General features: G+C 54.9%; 1 protein-coding gene and 1 non-coding gene across 3 annotated transcripts in view; both read left to right on the forward strand.

The window, feature by feature from the left end:
- CPNE2 (copine 2) overlaps positions 1–20375 on the forward strand; it is a 46359-nt gene that overhangs the window by 12128 nt on the left and 13856 nt on the right. Inside the window, exons 2-12 of one of the 2 annotated variants that reach the window (XM_019666829.1) lie at positions 2589–2809; positions 5003–5182; positions 6951–7025; positions 8843–8914; positions 10052–10135; positions 10428–10517; positions 11489–11587; positions 12111–12197; positions 13581–13640; positions 15537–15670; positions 18163–18217. In XM_019666829.1, coding sequence (XP_019522374.1) covers positions 2630–2809; positions 5003–5182; positions 6951–7025; positions 8843–8914; positions 10052–10135; positions 10428–10517; positions 11489–11587; positions 12111–12197; positions 13581–13640; positions 15537–15670; positions 18163–18217 — 1116 coding nt within the window. In that variant the 5' untranslated portion in view covers positions 2589–2629. The remainder of the gene's footprint in view (positions 1–2588; positions 2810–5002; positions 5183–6950; positions 7026–8842; positions 8915–10051; positions 10136–10427; positions 10518–11488; positions 11588–12110; positions 12198–13580; positions 13641–15536; positions 15671–18162; positions 18218–20375) is intronic. The other variant, XM_019666830.1, reaches the window with a different exon arrangement.
- TRNAI-AAU (transfer RNA isoleucine (anticodon AAU)) lies at positions 15775–15848 on the forward strand. Its single transcript has one exon. It is a non-coding gene; the product is annotated as a tRNA-Ile (tRNA).

The following is a 20375-nucleotide window of genomic DNA, read 5'->3' on the forward strand; positions in this document are numbered from 1 at the left end:
CAGGTTGAGCTGTTGTTCAGCATCTTAGCTGTGGAGGGCAGTGTCACTGGCCCTCATATGTGGGATCCGAACCGGGGCCCTCTGGCATCCCAAGCCGGTTCTTAACCATCGCACCGCTCGGCCGGCCCGCAACGAAAATAATTTTATGGTTGGGGCTCACCACAACATGAGGAATTGTATTAAGGGGTCGCAGCATTAGGAAGGTTGAGAACCGCTGGACTAAAGGAACTGGTGATCCTGGGCGCTCTGGGGCCCTCTAGCCTCAGGCTCCCTTTGATTTGGCTGACTCCTGAGCTGTCCCCACCTAGGTCCTAGTTCCCCACCATGCTCAGCAGTCACCCTGACACTGGCCAGAAAGCCACCCATTGGTTGGGAGTCTGGAGAGCCGGCTCACACCCTGCCTCTGCTGTTTCCTGGCCGTGGCACGTTGAGCAGGTGACTTCCGCTCTCTGGGCCTCAGTTTCCTCATCTGTAACATGAGGGATAATGTTGTGCCCCCACCCCACCTCTGGGTGGTTGGAAGCATACACAGCTGTTCTCTCAGCCACAGGGACATCTCTGTCCCCCAACCTCCTAGCTGGGTCCAGGATTTCAAGGGTCATCTCACCCCTCCCCCACTTGGCATGGCCACCCAGCTGCACTCAGCGAGAGTGAATGCCTTGCTCGAGCCCCTCCATAGAAACTAATTTTTACATGACAAGAATAAATCCTGCAGGCAAATTGCAGTGCTGTCCTGACGCTCTGGGCTCGCATGATTATAATGAGGTTCTAGGGACAGACGGTAGAGGGAGGGGGCCGAGCACAGGCTTTGTCACTGTCCAGATCTCCTCCAGACACAGTGCATGCCCAGAAGCACTGTGTCTGGAGGAGAGAAGGGCCTCTGGCGCCAGCGCCACACTCTCCGGCCTCCGGCAGACTGGGGCCTGCAACTGCCCCAAGAGAGGCTGGCACTCAGGGAGTAGCCTGTGGCCTGGGTCAGACGGAGGGGGAGCAGGCCCAGCACTGTCTCTGTGGCTTGGTCCACCTCCTCACCAGTCTCCCTGCTGCCTCTGTTTAACCTGACAACCTCTCCTCCCCACAGGGGCCAGAGTGAGCTTTTGAAAACAGAAATCAGATCATGTCACCTGTGTGCTTAAAACCTTCCAAGACTTCCATCACTCTCAGAATAGAGCCCCAACTCCCTGTAGAGCATCCAGCCTGTGGGACCTGGCTGGTGGCCCCACTCTCAGCAGACTGGAATGTGAAGGCTGAGACTGGACAGTCTTCTTACTGCAGGATCCCGGCCCTGGCACAGTTCTTGGGAGCTAGAAGATGCTCAGTCAACACTCTAGAATGAATGAATGAGCCTCTACGCTTCTCTGGAAAATGGGGCAGCATTAGTACCTAATCCCACGAGATTGAATAAGGATTAAAGACCTTGTGCAGGTGACATCAGGGCTCATAAGCTCAGTAAGTTGGATTCAGGTTCCCAGGGGGAATGCCCTCCTCTCGCCTTCCTTCTCTGGGACAGTGCAGGGCCAGTTACGCCCTCCAGTGAGGGGACGAGATATCAATTAGCCAAGGAGTTGGAACCTTCCCGTTGTTGGTTAGTGTTTGGAGCCAGACTCGTCCACACCATGATGGGGCCTGTGTATATTACACATACGCCAGTGGAAATAAGATCTGATCACAGGAGTCTCGTAAGACTATCGTGATGTCTCATGGGCAGATGAGGAAACGAAGGCAAAGAAAGCTAGAGGGCTTGTCTGTAGGAACTGTGACCTGTGGGACCCAGAGCTCCCCTCCGCTATTGGAGATGGCTTTCTCCACACTTGCTCCAAATGACCTTGCACTTGGAGGGAAACAGAACTGCCGGTAATTAGCCTTGACAGTGGAAGGGGTACCTAAGGCCCAGTGAATGGAATTTTGGGAAGTCAGGTACAAGTGAAAAGGTAAACTGTGTGTTGAGGATAAGGACCAACTCAGGCAGGATCTGAGCAATATGGAGGATTCATTTGTTCCTTGATTTATACACTCATGCTTTTTTATTCAGAAATATACTCAGTGTGTCCTTTGCGCCAGTCACAGTGCTTAGGCCAGGGATACAAGACGAACAAGATGACAATGAACAAGGTCAAGTTTTAGATAAGTTACCAGAAGCGAACTTTCTAGAGGCCAAAGCCATGAGGGGAACGAGAGCAATTACAAGCTCCACTGAAGCCACAAGATGCCAACGTTTTAATTGATCAGGAGAACAAGCCCAGGTTTTCCGGGCAAAATGAATGTCTGGGATGCCCATGTCTACTGTGATTTGTTGCTGATCTGACAGGGGCAACTTGGACCTGTGTGTATCTCACAGGTAAAGAGTGACCAAAGCAGAGAATGACTTTAAAGACAAACACATCTACCAGAGTCTCGTTTTTCCTGCATTCTCCGTTCTCCAATCTTTTGCCCATGTTATCCCTCCCCACACCCTCCTCCTATCCCCCCCACACACCTTTCCTTCCATATCTACCCACATGTTGAAGGTCAGGTGGTGATACCTTCCCAGGGTAGAATGGTGTGGCAGATGTCTGTCCCCTCTCTGACCCCCACTCTTATCCCCTCAGACTGCCAAGAACTGCTGCCACCACCACCACCACGAACCCCCATGGCCTACATCCCAAGTGGGGGTGCCCCAGCATCGGGGGTGGCTCCCACAGGCTCCCAGTATTGCGTGTGCAAGGTCGAGCTGTCAGTGAGTGGCCAGAACCTGCTGGACCGGGACGTTACCTCCAAGTCTGACCCCTTCTGTGTCCTCTTTACAGAGAGCAATGGCAAGTGGACCGAGGTGAGTCCCCTTCATGTGCATCTGTGGTGGGTGGGGGATGGCTAGGTGGCTGGGGAGGGGCTCCCGCTGGATTCTGGGGCCTCTGGTCACGCCCTTGGAGGTAACTGGAGTATGGGCTGGGGACTACTTAGAAAACTGTTACTCGTAAAATTAAATTTTATTTAATTATTACTTTAAATAATTATATTTGTGTGTAATTGGAGTATGGGCTGGGACTACTTAGAAAACTGTTACTCTTAAAATTAAATTTTATTTAATTATTTAAATAATTATATTTGTGTTTAGATTATTATCATTCATAGATTTATAATTATGTAATTTTATATTTATTGTTTTATATCATAATATTTTAAATTATTATATAGTTGAAACCTTAGAGTTTTAAAAAAAATGCTTGCTTCCACTTTTAAATAACTTTTCCCACGTATTCCTAAATGAACACAGTCAGTAAAAAGGAAACAGAGAAATGAGAAACCCAGGCTTTGGTCTCAGAGACGGACCAAGGCCCAGCTCTGTCCCTCCTTGCTGTGTGGCTTTGGGCAAATGGCTGTCCCTCTCTGAGCCTATCTCCTTATCTGTGAAATGAGGACTTTGTTTTTTCCCTGCCTACCTTGGGGAGCCCAAAGCTGGCAATGTTGATGGGGCCATGGCCAAGGGCTTCTGAACTGGAAAACTTTGGCCTGAGAACTGGGGAGACATTGCAACTTAAGGAAGGAGATCGAGAAATCCAAACTGTTAAGACTTTTAACTTTTAAAAATGGCTTTGTTCCTATTCCAAAAGGGTCCTGTATTCAATGTAGGAAATTTAGAAAAGCCAGATAGACCTGAAGAAGAATATCAGAATGGTTGGGAACCTGCCTCCCAGGGAGAACCACCGTTAACAGTTTAGTAACCAGACTTCCAGATAGTTTTATATACATGTAAATTTTCCAAAATATGTATCTATTTGTCATAGTTATTAACTGAGCCATAGTGGACATTCCACTAAACGCACTGTGGTTTACAAAGACTTTCTACAGATACTGGCTCCGTATGATGCCAGGGAAATGGTGCTGAGATTGTAGACCCGTTTTACAGAGGGGGAGCTGGGGCCCAGAGTGGGTAGGGATTTCTGTGTGTCGCCCAGCGCACTGGCAATGCAGCCAGAAGTGGGAGGTGGGGCACGGGGTCAGCCGAGGACTCTTGCGGGGAGCTCCAGGCCTTAAGCCAGAATGCCTGGGGTATCCTGGTCCCTTCTGCCAGGTCTCAGGAACCCCGCCTGCCCCTTGGAATGGTGTCCTCCCCCAGTGCACCCCACCCCTACTCATATCACTCCCCCCACCCTCCCTGACAATCTCTCCCACCTAGGCAGGCCACCCTGGCTAAAAATAGCCCAGGGGCAAGACCTCTTCCTGCTGCTCCAGCCCTTGGAAAAGGACTGGGTGGGAGGAAACATCAACACAGACTGGGCCCCAGAATAGACCATTGCTCAGACTCTGAGGTTTGGAGCCTCGGTGTGGAGAGGCCACGAGGCGGGATTCCTGTCCCAGCCCCACCACTGACCCCAAGTACAAGGTCCTGTCCTTACCCAGGCCTCGATTCCACAGTAGGTGGGGCTTTGGGGCTGCACAATTCCAGTTTTGACAATCCAGGATTCTATACAGGCACAAACACCTGCCCTTGAGGGAGTGAGAAGCCCCCAACCCCATCTCCCTCTAAGGACCCCTCCTTTCTCTTTCTTCTCTCAGCTTCCATGTAAAATGTGGTTTGAAAAAAGGGTTCTCCCAAAATAAAAAGGAAGAAAAACAGAGTCAAATCTCATTTTACAGAAATGGAAACTGAGGCCCAGGTGGGAAGAGGGACTTGCCCTTTGTCACTTACCTAGGCAGGGACAGGGCCCAAGCTCTTATCCTGGCACCTGGGTATGGAGCCAGGGCTGAAGAATTAAGAGTGTGGGTGCTTGAGTCAGACCTGGGCTCAAATCTTGACCCTGCCACCCTAGCTGTTCCACCTTGGGCAAGTCACTTGACCTCTCTGTGCTTCAGTGTCCTCATCTGTGAACTGAGAGCAATGATTGCTGCAGCCTCCCAGGTAACTGGCCAAGTGCCTGGCACAGAGTGGGTGTTCATCAAGTTAGCAGAATGATTTCTGGCAGCTGGAGAAGGGTTGGACCAGCGCTAGACTCTGATTCCCATTTCCCTGCCCCTCTGCCAGTACGACAGGACGGAAACTGCAGTCAACAACCTCAACCCCGCATTCTCCAAGAAGTTTGTCCTCGACTACCACTTTGAGGAGGTGCAGAAGCTCAAGTTCGCCCTGTTCGACCAGGACAAGTCCAGTACGCAGCTCGACGAGCACGATTTCCTGGGCCAGTTCTCCTGCAGCCTGGGCGTGGTGAGCCGGGCCCCTCCAGGCGGACGAGGGCAAGGCAGTCCCCCGATCCCCAGACATCACCCGACTCCCAAGGACAGTGCAGCCCCTTGGAAAGAACCCCTCCTGACACCTGCCCCCATTTTCCTGGCTGGCTCCCGAGGTGACATCAAAAATTGAGATAGCCTTTCGAGCCGGCAGGCATAAAAGCGGGGAAGTCATCTGGTAGGTTTATGGCCAGGCAGAATAACTCGTACTGGAAGACAATGTTGCCACACAGGAATGGGGGCCCCATGTGGCCAGAGTTTCTGATTGTTAGTAGTAATCAGGTATGGTTTTGACTTCCTGCGGTAGGAGCAACCAACCAGCAACCAGAACACCCATGGTACTGGCTCAGTGTGACCTTGGGCAACTTCCTTTGCCTCTTGGGGCCACACTTCAGTCCTTGGTGAGCTTATGGAGGCTGGGAGGCTGCAGGGCGAGGAGCCCCTGACACAGGTTCCAATCATCCTTTATGGTGATGTGCCCATGAGCAAGCCCCACCCCCTTCTGGGCCTCAGTTTCCCCATATTTCACTTGGGGATAATGATGACTGCCAAGCCTATGGGGATGGTAAGGAAATAAAGTGAAAGATGATTTGAGAGGTCCTACTGGAGGCTGCAAAGCTCTAGGCCTTCCCAGAGATGATCAATGAAAAAAGCAAGAGTCCAACAGTTGTGCAAGAAGTGGGGTGCACCATCAGGGTCCCTGCTGTGCCGTGTGTCTACACTCTCAAAGGGTAACTGAGGAGAGAGTTTACGACTGAGTGGGCAGAGGCTGGGAACAGACACTGGAGGGGAAGCCTACGTCGGGCCCGACGTCCAGCGAAGCCCTGCCATCCGTAGCCTGGAGGGAGGGGCAGGGCAGGAAGTGGTGTCGTCAGGGCCTGGTGAGAGCTGTGGCCACGGTGGGAAGGCCTCTGGCCTGCAGCGGAGGCTGAGGACAAGTGACAATGCTTCTGCCAAACCACAGCCCAGCCTTTCTCGCCTCCTGCTCTCCCGGCTCCAGCTGCATTCCCCCCCCCCCCCCCCCCGTGCTGTCTGACCTCCCACAAGCCAGAGGACAGGGGACCCCAGTGCTGCAGCGCACAGTGGCACAGAGCAGGTGGAGAAGGGCAGGGACGGTACTGGAGAGAAAGACCCACAGAGGGGATGAGAACATGCTCATATCAGCACAAAGAAACACTGGCATTTTCCCTCAAGAAACTGAGAGCTGGGGTGGCCCGTGAAGGGTGTGGGAATAGGGTGGATACAGAGATGGTGGAACTTTACGGTGTGGTCCACTTTTCCTTTCTATGTTGTTCACTGAACCCTGTGGGAATGTATTTCCTATTCAAACCAATGGAAACATAGAGAGAGACTCAGGGTTTGAACCTCTCCATCAGAGGAGGGTGGGGTCTGTGGATGGCTTTGGGGAAGGCAGTTAGGGGGCGAAACTCCCTAGAGTTGCCTCCAGAATGTGAGCCTTTCGAGAGCCTTTTCCTGGGGGGCAGTCAGATCAGTGGGAGTCTGCCTGCTGGGATTCCATCCCCGCTGTGGGGCTTCAGGCGAATATCTTCACCTCTCTGGACCTCGGTCTCTTCTGCTGCCCAGTGGGGTTAGCCATGGCTGCTGTCTGCCTCCCATGATGAGAATCACGCAGCGGGAGGTTTGTCCCGCGCCCACGATAGAGCAGTGAGCTGTGAGTGGTGCCTGTTGAGTGTTTTTTCTTCTCTCCAACCCCTTATGGAGCTCCTGTCTCTCCTCTCCCCCAGATCGTCTCCAGCAAAAAGATCACTCGGCCTCTGCTGCTGATGAATGACAAGCCTGCGGGGAAGGGCTTGATTACGGTACCAGCGCCCCCCTCCGCACCTCTTCTGCCTCTGCCCGCTGCCCTCCCCCATCAATGGGCCGCTTCCCTGGCAGATAGATAATCACCAGCTTTGTTTGGAGTAAAAAAGCCCAACTTACAACTTAGCAACAGGTCTCTTAGCAACGGGCTCCTGGCTCCACATATGATGCATTGGGGGCCGCCACGCTGAGGGTGGGGCCCAGGGGCAGGGACGCTCCTACTGGTACCTGGAGGCCGCTAGAGCCCTCCCAGCATCCCCTCCTCGCCCTGGCCCCTGCCCGTCCTCCCTTGGGGGTCTTTCAGGAGGGCCTTGCCCATCGGAGCTAGGCTTGTGGCTGCAGTGCGCAGTGATTCTGTGATGCGCAATGATTCTTGTGATGCGCAAGCCCTTTGCATGGATGAGCTCCTCGGTCCTGCCAGGCTCGCAGAAGGCGGAGAAACCCCGTTTTACAGATGAGGGAACTGAAGCCCAGAGAGGAATGCTCTGGGGACGTTCGTCTAGTGGGATTCTCTCCTGGATTGTCCCCCGTCAGGGCCTGGGTGATACGGAGAACTAGGGGTGCTGGAGGGAGGACAGCCGAACCTATCTGTGTTCACACGAGTCACTCCCCGGTCTGGAACCTCTCTGGCTTCTATCGGCCTGTGGCGCCTTGTAGTCAAGGCTGTGAGGGTCCCAGCAGTCTCCGCCTGGCCTTCCCCTCTCAGCTGTGTTTTACCCGCTTCGTGTCTATGGCCTGGGTTCAAGGCAAACTGAATTCTTAGCATTCCCGGCACGTACCTTAGGTTTTTATCCACTGTTCTTACTACCTGGAAATCCTCTCCCAACCTCCCCCCACCTCTTCGGGTTCAAAACCTCCCCGTCATCTTGACTTCACAAGGCAGCTCCCCCTCCACCTGGAAGCCAACCCAGGCGGACCCACCCAGCCCGGTATGCCATCCCCCCTAGCATTTCTACCGGTCCCACGCTGGGCCTCAGTTCCTTCCTCTGTGAAATGGGTACAACAACAGGCCCCTCCCCTACAGGGTTGTTGAGCAAGTCTCCGCTGGAGGAGAGGAAGGGGAGACGGGCAGCCCGCCTGGCCACTGGAGGGTTGAATAGCATATTCAGGGAGGCCATCCTACAGGTGTGAGGGGAGGGGAAGCCCCAGACAGGAGAGGACCCAGCTCACTGTGTGACTTTCCCGGACACTCTGTGAGGAGGGGAAAGAGAGAGGCCCTGAGAGGGCAGATGGCAGCCCAGGGTCAGCCAGCTCATCTAGCCCTGGCTGGGCTGGGGCCGGAGGGCCGTGGCTGGTGGGGAAGGCGTGGAGGAGAGATGACAGTATGAGCTGACACGACAGGAGGAGGAGCTAGCGAGCTCCCGTCCTTGCCCGGGGCCTCGGTTTCCCCAGCTGCTCAGTGAAGCTGCTGGAATTCCTGATACCTTGGTGTTTTGAGGTGGCTGTGCTCTGGGTCTGCAGTGAAGGCGTGAGGGGGCCTGTTAGGGTGCTCCCTGGCCCAGAACCTCTCCCCAGGGCTCAAGACCACCTTGATCTCCCCTCACCATTCAGTGGCTCCCTCTCTTGAACCACATGGGATCACTTTCTAAGTCCTCCTATCCAGATGGGCTGCCTCGTTTTTCAGAAGGTAGAAACTGAGGATTGGGGTAGACAAGAGAGTTGTCCAAGGCTGCCTGGCACTGCCCCTACTCTCCTTTCTCCACTCCAAGCCCTGGAGAGTTGACCCCTGAGGCACCCTCTGCCCATCGTGCCTGGCAGGAGGCCGGGGGAGTCTGGGGAGCAGGTCCTGACCCCTCACATTCCTCTGGCCTCACAGATCGCTGCCCAGGAGCTGTCAGACAACCGGGTCATCACACTGAGCCTGGCGGGCAGGAAGCTGGACAAGAAGGTGAGGCACCGGGAGGGGGGGGGGTTCTCCTTTGGGGAGCAGTATCCCTCCCCCAGGCTTGCATGGCCAAGCCCTGCAGCTTCTGGCCACCACTGTCATCACCCCTGCCTCCCCACCGAGGGACAAACCCATAGCACAGGGCTTTATTGGCCACCTCAAATTAGAACCCCTTCACCATTGAGGTAGTGAGTTCCCCATCATTTGGAGGTATTCAACACATGGCTCTTTGTCAAGACCCACTTCTTGGGACTACTTATCTCACTTTGTGTAAATGCTTATAGTAACCTACGGAGCCCCGCTTGATGTTTCCACAGCCCCCAAACTCCCTGACCTCATGCCTTGCACTCTCCCCGCCTTCATTGTGCTTCAGCCAAATCAGCCTCCTTGTTGTCCCAGGATTATACCAGGCACCCTCCTGCCTCAGGACCTTTGCACATGCTGTGCCCTCTGCCTGCAATGTTCTTTTCCCTGAATGTTCTCACAATGGCCCTTTCACCACCGTCAAGCCTTCACTCTTATGTCACGTCCTCAGAAATTGTAGTGGTCTCTCATTTCCTACCCCTCCTGCTTTACTTGTTTCCTTAACACTAATTACTGCCTAACATGTTATTTCCTCTTTTACTGTCTCCCCTCCTTGAATATAGCCCCTTTAGAGTGACACTTTGTTTTTTTTTTAAATTTAAATAAATGGATTTTTAAAGGATGTCCTATCCCTTCTGTAATGTGCTGGGAGAGCTGCCTTTTTTTCAGACTCCTACTAAAATATATTAAAATCACATCCTGCTGGGGGCCTCCCTCTAAACTGGGAACAATGGTCCTTTTGAAGTCCTTTCTGGTCTAAAACGCTGGGGTTCTAGCTCCTGTAGGTTCCAGGCCTCAGGGTCTCTGAGCACAAGCTCTGCTAACCTTCGAATGGGGCGGTGTCTCCTGGGGGAGGCCTTTAGTCCCAAGGGGCTGTAGCTGCCCTGTGCCTCTCGCTGAGCCCTGTAGAGGCTGAGGGTGGGGCCAGGCCGGCTCTGCCCGTAGCTCCCACCCTTGACACTGGGTTGGGGGAGGCAGCTGGGCCACACCCTCACCCCCCCCATCTGAATCCGGTAGAGTTGTGCCTCCCTCATCACATCTTCCTGCTTCCTCCAGGACCTCTTTGGGAAGTCAGACCCATTTCTTGAGTTTTATAAGCCAGGAGATGACGGCAAGTGGATGCTGGTCCACAGGACTGAGGTGGGTGCGTGAGGGCCCAGGGGTCTCTGAGCCAGCGGGTCTGCAGTCCAGCCACCTTGAACAGCACAGGATGGGGCTGGGCAGTTGCAGCCGTGCGGGGCGCAGGGAAACCCATGACGGCACCGGAAAGACCTGTTCCCTCTCTGCCACAGGGATGCCCACTTCCTTCCGTCCCCAGAAGCGCGGTTGGGGGTCTGTCCACCTTGATGCTCCACGTCCCCGTTGGGCTGGCCCAGCCCCAGAGCCCCGCTGCCCCGGACCGGAACTCACCCTTGCCCCTTGCTGTCCTCAGGTGATTAAGTACACACTGGACCCTGTGTGGAAACCATTCACTGTGCCGTTGGTGTCCCTGTGTGATGGGGACATGGAGAAGCCCATCCAGGTGAGGGGGCTCTGGGAGCCCTGCTCCCCACCATCTACCCGAGGCTTCCTGGGGGTGCTCTGGCAAAGCTTTCTTATTAAGATGGAAAGACAACCCATGTGGGGAGGGGCGTGAGACCCAGGTCCTCATCTCAGGTCTGCCTGACCCTGTGAGTGGCCTGGGCAGGGCCCCCAGCTCTGTGAGCCCCCTCTTTAAACCGGGAACAGAGTGACTGTCCTGTTGTCCCCGAGGCCTGCGGTGCTGCTAGCTAGGACAATGAATGCAGAAACCCCTTGGGCAGGAGCAAACAATGTCATGATGAGGAAGGTGCTTACTAGTCTCTCAAAGCCCTCAGGCCTCAGGGGCCATGCCTGAGAGCAGATGGGGTTGGGGGAGGCAACTAGGCCAGGCTGGAATCCCCAGACATGGTCCTAGGAAACCGGGGTTCAGTTCCATGTCCACTACTGCTGCTGTGAGACTTTGCGCAAGTGCTTCCCTTCCAGGGCCTCGGTTTACCCATCTGTAGAATGGGTATGATAACTCCAGCCTTCCTCTTCGGAGTGCCATGTAGTTAGAGAACATGTAAAGCTAGGGTTTTTTGTTGTTGTTTTTTTAGGGGTTTTTTGTGCCCGTCTCACGGGGGGAAAAGTCTAGGGAGGGCTCCAGGCCATCGCTCATAAAGCCAGGAGGGCCACAACCCAAGACAGATAAGGAGCCGAGTGATGCGTGTGTGAGGAGCTTCCCGCACCAGAGGGTACAGCCTCCATTGCTGGGGTGCCTCACTTTCTTTTTTTTCCCAACAATCATGGAAGGTTTCCTGCAGGAGGCAGTTCAGGAGCTACCAGCATCATTCCAGGCCAGCTAGGCAGATGGTAGGGGAAGAGGGAGGCATCACCAGAAGAAGACGTGGGGTTTGCTCAGGGAGCTGAAAGGGGCTGGAGAGCACCTCTTTGTGGGGCAGCTCTGGGGTGACCTTACTGGACCCACCCCAGGTCATGTGCTACGACTACGACAATGATGGGGGCCACGACTTCATCGGCGAGTTCCAGACCTTGGTGTCACAGATGAGTCAGGCTCGTGATGGCGTCCCGGTAAGATGAGCGCCTTTGCATGATCCCCAAGACCTGAGCAGGGGACGGGGAAGGGACATAGGTTTTTGAATCAGGCAGACTGGTGCTCAGATTTCGCCTCTCTGGCTGTATGACCTCGAGCAAGACATCCAATCTCCCTGAGCCTCAGTTTCCCCATCTGTTAAATGAGGTTAGTGGAGTAGAGTGGGAATAAAATGAAATAATATAGGTAAAGTGCCTAGCACACAGTGAGCACTCAGGAGCTGTCCATGTAACCCACCCCGAGAAACCGGGTCCTGGGTGACAGTTCTGGGTGCATGAGTGAAATGACGTGGATGAGTTGTCTGGGGGTGGAGGGCAGTCACAGCTCTCCCTATGGGCAGGCACAGTTTGGTGTGAGCCCAGGTGGCAGGAACCATTTCTAGGTGTGGACATCCATGCTGCCCCTGGTCAAGGCTGTGGAGGGGGTTCTGGGGCCCAGGGGAGGCTCAGTCCCCAGGGAGACCCCGAGGTGAGCACCTCTTTCTCCTCATGTGTTGCGCAGCTAGAGTTCGAGTGCATCAACCCCAAGAAGCAGCGGAAGAAGAAGAACTATAAAAACTCGGGTATCATCATCCTGCGTTCCTGCAAGGTGGGTCGGCGGAGTGGGGGGGGGATGGGGGGGGGCACAGGTCAGGGCCAGCGAGGCCTGGGTTCCAATCCTCCTTGGGCCAGGTCCTGGCTCTGTGACCTGAGCTTAACCTGTCTAGGCCTCAGCCTCCTTGTCTGTAGAATGGGGATGTTAACAAGGTAAAGTATGTAACAAATTAGTCTCCTATTGCATTCCTGTGTGGAGGTCAAGGAGGATGGAAAATGACCTTCCGAGGCCCTTCCTCGTTGGAGGGTAACTGTAAGGACTTCCTACTTCTATGCGGGGGGCTTCCCTATTGCATGTGCAGCATCAGAGGGGCAGAGGACGTGGGGCTGTCCTCTGGCAGTGACACCAGTGAAGGCCCAGGTAACTGACTCCCGTGGTATAGCTGGGGCCCTCGAGGCCCAGAAAGACAGTGACGCTCATGTCGGCAGTGGCCGGCTGAGGCCAGAGGCCAGGCCTTCTGGCAATCTGGCAGCCAAGTGTCTGCTGGAATCGGACAGGATATTAAGGAAACAGCGTGGGCTAGAGCAGCAAGCGCCCTGGATGCTGGTCGGTCCCGGCACTCTACCAGCTGGTGAGCCCCAGACCCCAGGCCTCCATGTCCAGTTCTGGAGACCCCACTGTGGGGCTGGGGTTTACATGAGCATTGGTGAGGTCACATCGCAAACGTGCTCTGTGAGAGTTAGGCTGTCAGGTTGCAGCATCATGATTTTGGGTCCTCATTTCTATTGTTCGCACCTCCCTTTTCATGCTTTTTGGCACCTGCCTTACTTATTTTTGTTGTCATCAGCCCCTCCCCCTAAATTTTGTTTATTTCTTTTTTTTTTCTTTTGCTTAAATACGTTTATTTTGAAAGGAACTCTTATAACTCCACCAAAATTAGAAGGACAGTATCCTTTGCCCAAAGGAGGCAAAGAGCATCAAAACAGTGTTTAGCAGCTTTATTAACTTACAGCGGAAGGTCTTGTGCCAGAGGCCTGGCCCGCTCTGTTAAAAGTGGAGGTTGGTAAGGGCCAGAGAGAGTTTAGGGGCCAAATTAGCAACAACTTGTGACTTTCTCCGTCATGTAATTGGTAGGTATAATTGCCCTGGGCCCTGGGACCCTGCCTGCAATCATCACATGGCTGTGTATGTGTGTGTGTGTCCCCCACCCATTGGAAACCGTGGCTCTGAGGGCTTTGTTCCGGAGAGATTTAGGTTTTGTTGTAATCGGATTAGATTCTGTCATGTGCCTTTTTTTGGGTCTGCTTGACCACCTTACGAAAGTTTCAGGGCACAGAGCAACAACTCCCCAAAGCTCATCCGTGGTGAGTGTGGCCAAGTGGAGGACCAGCCCTCAGGTGCAGGGTGGGGACCCACTGACTCCCTGATTCCTTTCAGATAACCCGGGACTACTCCTTCCTGGACTACATCCTGGGAGGCTGCCAGCTCATGTTCACCGTAAGGCTGCCCCCACCCCAGTGAGGATCTTCCCTAAGGGCTTGGGGCCATCACTGTAGCAGGGGGCACCGGGGTCAGCTTCAGGAAGGACTTCCCCAGCTCAAGGGGTGTGTCTGGCATAGGCGATGGGCCTGAGTCCTGAGTCAGGGCTTAGCTGCGGGGCAGCACGCGGCTGGCTGCCCAGCCCCCCGAGTTTGCTGGCTACACCCCTGGAGAAGGAAAAGCCAACTTCCTCCTGGCTGGCCACAGGCCTTCCCGCCCCATCTGCCTCCACTCCTTCTTGCTGACTGGGCTCCTTCCACACTGATCCTCACTGTTCCCCCACATGCCAAGCTCCGCTCCGTCTTAGGCCTTTGCGTTTGCTGCTCCTTCTGCCTAGAACACTCTTCCCTGGACCCTTCTCGTGGCTGCTGCCCTGCCATCCTGCAGGCCGAGGCATAGAGGTCACCCTGCCAGGGAGCTGTCCTCTGATGCTTCGACCTGTTTCTCTTTGTCACCTCTCCTATTGTATTATTTTCAGGGCACTTGCCATGCTGAAATTATCTTATGTATTTTTTGGTCGTCCCGGTTTGTCCCACCCACTAAACTGAGTGCCCTAAATGTGGGGCTTCATTACGCATCCGCTGCAACCTCAGCACATCACACAGTGCCTCGCCATGGAGCAGGTGCTCGAGAAACACTCGCTGAAAGAATGACTTGTCCCTCTGCCTGTGGCCTGGAGTGTACGCACTGCAGACCTCTGTCCCGTTCGTCTCATCTTTTGTTCCTCACCCCAAGGGGAGCCTCAGGCCCAGGGGGAGAACCTGCGGGGGCCCATGCTCTGCCCACCTCCTCACTTTACCTCACCACTCTCCATCACCATCTCTAGGTCCAGGAGGACTTGGAGGTCATCTGCAGGACTATATGGGGTCAGGGCATTGGTCTTGTTGACCTCTAGCCCCACTGGTCACCACTGCCCGCCTCGCCCCAGGGAGGCCAGGCTCTCCTGTCCCCCTGTGGCATGTGTTTATTCGGCAAATGTATACTGAGCACCTCCTGTGTGCCACACTCTAGGCTGTGCCCCTGCACGGGTCCCTCAAGGACTAAGACATGCCACCCTGACCTCAGGGACCTGAGCCACCCCACAGTGACTGAATTCTAGGGTCGCCATCTCTCCCTGCATCCCTCTCCTAACCCTCCTTTGCTCTTACCAATCCCTATAGGCTGAGGTTCCCTTGGGGTTGAGGGCGGGTGGAGCCTGGTTCCCTGCCCACTATCTGCCCCAGTCCCTGTGGGGCACCTGACCCACTGGTGCTCTGTGCCCAGCCCTGGACCTGGCTCCCCGGGGGCATGTGTCTTGCCTACAGCGAGCACCCAGCCTGACTGGGGAGACTGGCACTGCCCTACCAGGCAGCCCCAGGTCCCTGGGCCCCGTGGTGGTCTGATGGATGATGGGGAGATGGCTTGGGGTGGGGACGAGGTGTCTGGGACGGCTTCGGTGGGGCAGTGGTATCTGAATTGGGCCTGAAAGATGCAGGAGAATTAGATAGGGAAGGAAGATGGCCTGGGTCTTGAGGTAGAGGGCACCTCGTGGATAAAGGCCTGGAAATGGAAACAGATGAGTGTGTGGATAGGGAGGGTGAGGGGGAAAAGGGAAATTCAGGCTGTAAGTTGGCCTTGCATCATATCTGGGCAATAGACTTTATGCTTAGGCCATAGTGAGCCCCAGACAGCATTACTGAGGAGTAATACAATCAGACAGTTGCCAGGTTTCAGGCCATCTTATGGAAGGGTGGGTTGGGTCTGGGAGGTGACAAGGCTTCCCATGTCCCCTCAGCCTCTCCGTTCCCTGTGGGCGAGATAGGGATCTGGGGTCTCTGGCCACACTGGTTGATCTTTTTCTCCCCTGCTCTGCAGGTTGGGATAGACTTCACAGCCTCCAATGGTAATCCCCTCGACCCTTCCTCTTTGCACTATATCAACCCCATGGGCACCAACGAATACCTGTCGGCCATCTGGGCTGTGGGGCAGATCATTCAGGACTATGACAGGTGAGCTTGGGGAGGGACTCTGAAAGTCAGCTCAGTCTCCATCCAACTGGGGAAGCTCAGCTTGTCAAAAAGCCAGAGATCATCAAACCTAGGAATGGCGGGGTGGCTGGTTAGCTCAGTTGGTTAGAGCGTGGTGCTAATAACACCAAGGTTGTCAGTTCGATCCCCATATGGGCCACTGTGAGCTGCGCCCTCCCTAAAAGAGTCAACGATGCCATTGTAGCGTGAAAGCAATGTGTAACAAATGACCATGGCTGTTCCCCAACAAAGTTTTTTTTAAAAAACCTAGGAATGGCTAGCATCGACATGCATGCAGTTATTGCCCCTTCCTATCCCTGTGGCAGACATTGCTAATCGATTGCTGACCTCTTAGTTACCGAGCCCAGATCCTTGTCCACACAGTACGCCAAGTAGTAAGAAAATAAGTAAGAGCAAGATGGAAGGTGACACTCATTTGCTCTTGCTGCAACCTCTCCTTTTAGAGCTAGGGACATGGAGGCCTGGGGTTGGGGTGGAGAATTTGTCTGAAGTCACACAGATCTGGGAGACTGGAACCCAGGCATTCTGATTCCTGGGCCTGACACCTGGTTCCTAAGAGTCTTCCTCCTGCCGGGAGGTTCGGAGGAGCAGCCAGCGTGTGTGGGGCCCTTTTCCCATGACCATGCTTCCTGAAGGTCTTTGGAGGCGGGGGGAGTGAAAGTCAGTCAAGGAAAGCTGTATAGACGCTATGGCCACCAACAGGATGGGCCCAGCGCAAAGCCCAGGGGGCCTTGGGGAGTCCAGGAGTCACTTGAGGGTTATGGCTACATTGTCACAGATGGTGCTTGTTGGGACTTACAGGTCAGAGGGTGGAATGACCAGGAGGCCAATACACAGGGAGCAGGGGAGCAGGTGCCAGAGATTTGGCAGAAGAACAGGCTCAGAAATCCTGTGTGCACTTGGCCTCCTTGAGAGAGGCAGCCTGAGGACCAGCATCTGACTCCCAGGGGGCTCAGGGCCCAAGGGGTGGCCGTCAGCCCAGGCCACATTACGAGAGATACGACATGCAGAGCAAGGGAGGTGGACGTCCCCATCTGCACAGTCCCGTACAGGAGCTTGTTGCTGCTGCTCCAGAGACCCATGAATCCAGCTGCGGGCTCAGCCCCCTCGCTGAGCCTCCTCCGGCGTTCAGACTTAGCGAGGCCCCAGTGAGCCCTGGACGCCTGCCCCGGCCCTGCCCCTCTCCCCCTCTTCACCATCTCAGTGCGAGGCACCACCGCTCACCCCAAACTTTCACTTCCTCCTTTCCCTCATCTTCCCCATCACTCTTTCAGCAAATCCTTTCAACATAGACTTGAATGTAACCTCTTCTCCCCACTCCCACTGCGACCAGCCTATGTGAGCCATCATCACCTCCTCCCAGGATAATTTCTTTCATGTATATATATTTTTTAATTTTATTGGGGAACAGTGTGTTTTTCCAGGACCCATCAGCTCCAAGGCAAGTAGTTGTTTCAATCTAGGTGTGGAGGGCGCAGCTCAGTGGCCCATGTGGGGATCGAACCGGCAACCTTGTGAACACTGCTCTCTAACCACCTGAGCTAACCGGCCGCCCCCCACCCCAAGATAATTTCAGTCAGTAGCCTCTTCACTGGTCTCCCTGCTTCTGCCCTGGCCGCTGACAGCTTGTCCTCCGCAGGAAAGCCAGGGGGATCCTCAGTAAATATATGTTGAATGAATAAACACATGTGACATGGTCCCTGCCTTCAGGGAGCTCTTACTTGATGGGGAAAATGGGAAGAAATCACTGGCATTCCAACAGTCAGGCAGGAGCTGTGAGAGCACCAGAGAGACACCCTGGGTTAGCAGGGAAACCCACAGAGAGAAGGGGCCATTTGAATTGGACCTTAGAGGATGAATAGGAGTTTGCCACAAGGAATAGATTGAGGAGAGGTATATCAGAAGGGGGTGCAACAGGATTGACGTTGGAGCTTGAAGGTGCCGTGTGTGTTTGGGGACAGTGAGTGGCCAGTGGCCAGTGGCCAGGACTAGGGGGATGGGGTATGAGAAGGGGGCAGGTGAAAGGAGATGAGGCTCTAGGGCTGGACGATGAAGGGCCTTGAATGCCAAGCCAGGGTTCCATTTTAGGAGAATTTTTCCCAGCCATAAAAGGGACGTTGAGAGACAGCCAGTGCATTTCACTTCCATCATGACTGTGCCCAAGGTCCCAGTTTGAGAAGGCTCCAGAAGCTACACTCAGGCCCATTGGTTAGAAGCGCTGCGGTAGATTAGCAGTGTCTGTCACAATTGTAAATGGGGTCAGGCCACATATTTACCAGATACCTAGCGGTGCCTCAATAGGTCATGTGAACAGAGCTTTTTCTTTCTATCCTTGGAGGTGTCCAAGGTAGAGTGGGCCAGCCCCGGGGTTGGGGGGTTGGGAAGGGAGCGTGGGTGGGTGGAGGCCCCTGGCCAGTTGTCTCACGGTGTTTTTTTCTCCTCTCTCTTATTAGTGATAAGATGTTTCCGGCTCTGGGGTTTGGGGCCCAGTTACCCCCAGACTGGAAGGTGAGTGAAGCTAGACTGTTTCCTCTTGGCCGCGATGGGATCGGTGTGGGTGGCCTCTCTGAACTCTGCTGTGGAAAGGTCTGGGGCTGGATCCCAGGTGCCCTGAGTTCCCCCTAAAACCACACTTCACTCTCACCTGAAGCTCATGCAGGCATTGGGGCTGTAACAAGGAGCAGGAGAGTATGGTTTCTGCCCCCCGCCCCCCGGCACCAAGTCAGGTGGGGAAGATAAGTTGGATGCCAGAGGTAGCAAATAAAAGAAGGACTGCCCCGCCCCCCCAATTAAGATTGAATTTCAGATAAATAAGTTTTTAAAGTATAACTGTCCTAAATATTGCCTGGGACACACTTATACTAAAATATCCATTGTTTATCTGAAATTTAAATTTAACTGGACGTCCTATATTCTGTCTGGCAGCCCTAAAGACAAGGCAGGGTCATCAGTGCTGAGAAGGGGCAGCGTGGGCCTGGAGGCGGAGCCCGGGGGTATCAGAGGAGGTTTCCTGGAGGAGGCAAGGGCCACGCCAAGAGGGGAAGCCAAAGAAGGAGTTCACAGAGTGACTGGGGGTGGCGTGGGGGCAGGGAGCGTGGAGGAACAGCCTGTGCAAAGTCTGGACGGCACAGGGAGCTGCGCCAGTTGGAGGAATGGAAGGAAGGTGGGTGTGATGGGCCCTCTGGCTGCTGAGTGGGGACTGGCTGGGGTGAGGGTGGGCAGGATGGAGGGATGGAGAGAAGGGACGGTGTCCATTTTACAGGTGAAAAAACAGAGGCCCGAGTGACATGTTTACAGCAGGGAGCCTGGATTCCAAGTGGGCAGGTGGACTCTAGAAAGTTTATTCTCAGAACCTGCTGCCTCTCTGATGAGAAGTCTGGTGGTGTGGGCAGAGGGCTCCTAAATCTGCATGTCCGTGTCAGCCAGTACCCCCTCTTGTCTGCCCTACTGTGCCCCATGCTGTTTCCAGAGTGAGCGTGTCCTGGCCACCCTCCCTGGGGAGGATGATTTTCACCTAGAATTTCAGGGAATGGCCCTGGGACCTGCTGGCCATGGGGGGGTCAGGGGAAAGCAGGTATCCTTCAAGACCAGGCTGGGTCCCTGGGTATACATGATGTGGGGGGTAGGGGCAGGGGGTGGGTGGAGCAGGGCCGGCTGGGGCTGCCATGGCCAGGCTCAGCATGAGCCCGTGGCGTTGCTAAGACACCAGCCAGCTTTCAAAGAACTCTGGCTCAATGAGATGTTCTCTTGCGCAAAAGCCTCCTTGGAAATGTCACAGGGCAACTCTGGGGAGGCCAGGGCCTGGCCAGGCTGGATTGCCCGGCAGTGCCTGGAAGGACGCTGGAACCAGGCGGATAGATGCTCTGTCCCACCTCCCCCGCCAGGCCCGGCCCCTCCTGGCCCCTCGCCCTCCCTCTCATCCTAATTCATGTTGCTCCTGCCTCATGAGCCTCCCTTCCTCCTGACCACCGCAGGGCCTTTGCACGTGGCCTTTCCCGCCTTGCTCTCACTGGCTTCCCACACCGACTCCCATCATTCCCCTGGGAGGCCTTGCTCCTCCCCACCGGGCACTGGCCTCGCACTTTGGTCACCTCTGCAGGTGTGGGTTTGCAGGTTTATCGTCTCCCTCTGGGGCTCAATGCTCAGCGAGGGCACCTGGTTCCCTCCTCGCTGTGTCCCTGCTCCTGGCGTGCACGTGGCGTGCAGTACTTGTTTGTTGACAGTGAATTGGGGGCCCAGAGGCCTGAGCAGACAGACGGAGGTGTTGGTTCTCTGAGGGTGGGGAGCTGGAAGGCTTAGAAGGACCTTGCCACCTGGCTGCCTGCCCTTGAGGCCTCAGTTCCTTCCTGCCCTGGGCAACGGCTTCAGGGACTCAGAAAGCATTTCCCTGAGGAGATGGCATGAGAACTCGGACCCTCAGAATGAGCCAGAGTTAGTCAAATGAAGAGAGGGATTGGGCAAGAAAGGTCTGGGGTGGGGAAGAGCACAGTTTATGACTCTCCCCACTTTACAGATGGGGAAACCGAGGCTCAGAGAGGACAGTCCCTCTGATGCCATCAGCGTCCTCCGAGCCTCTGTCCACTGTTCTGCCCCTGCCAGGGCCACAGGGAACAGTCTTAAGTAACTCACTGACCAGGGGCTGGGCAGGGGCAGGTGGGGTAAATGG

This window comes from Hipposideros armiger, unplaced genomic scaffold, assembly GCF_001890085.2.
Source record: "Hipposideros armiger isolate ML-2016 unplaced genomic scaffold, ASM189008v1 scaffold_479, whole genome shotgun sequence".
NCBI lineage: Eukaryota > Metazoa > Chordata > Mammalia > Chiroptera > Hipposideridae > Hipposideros > Hipposideros armiger.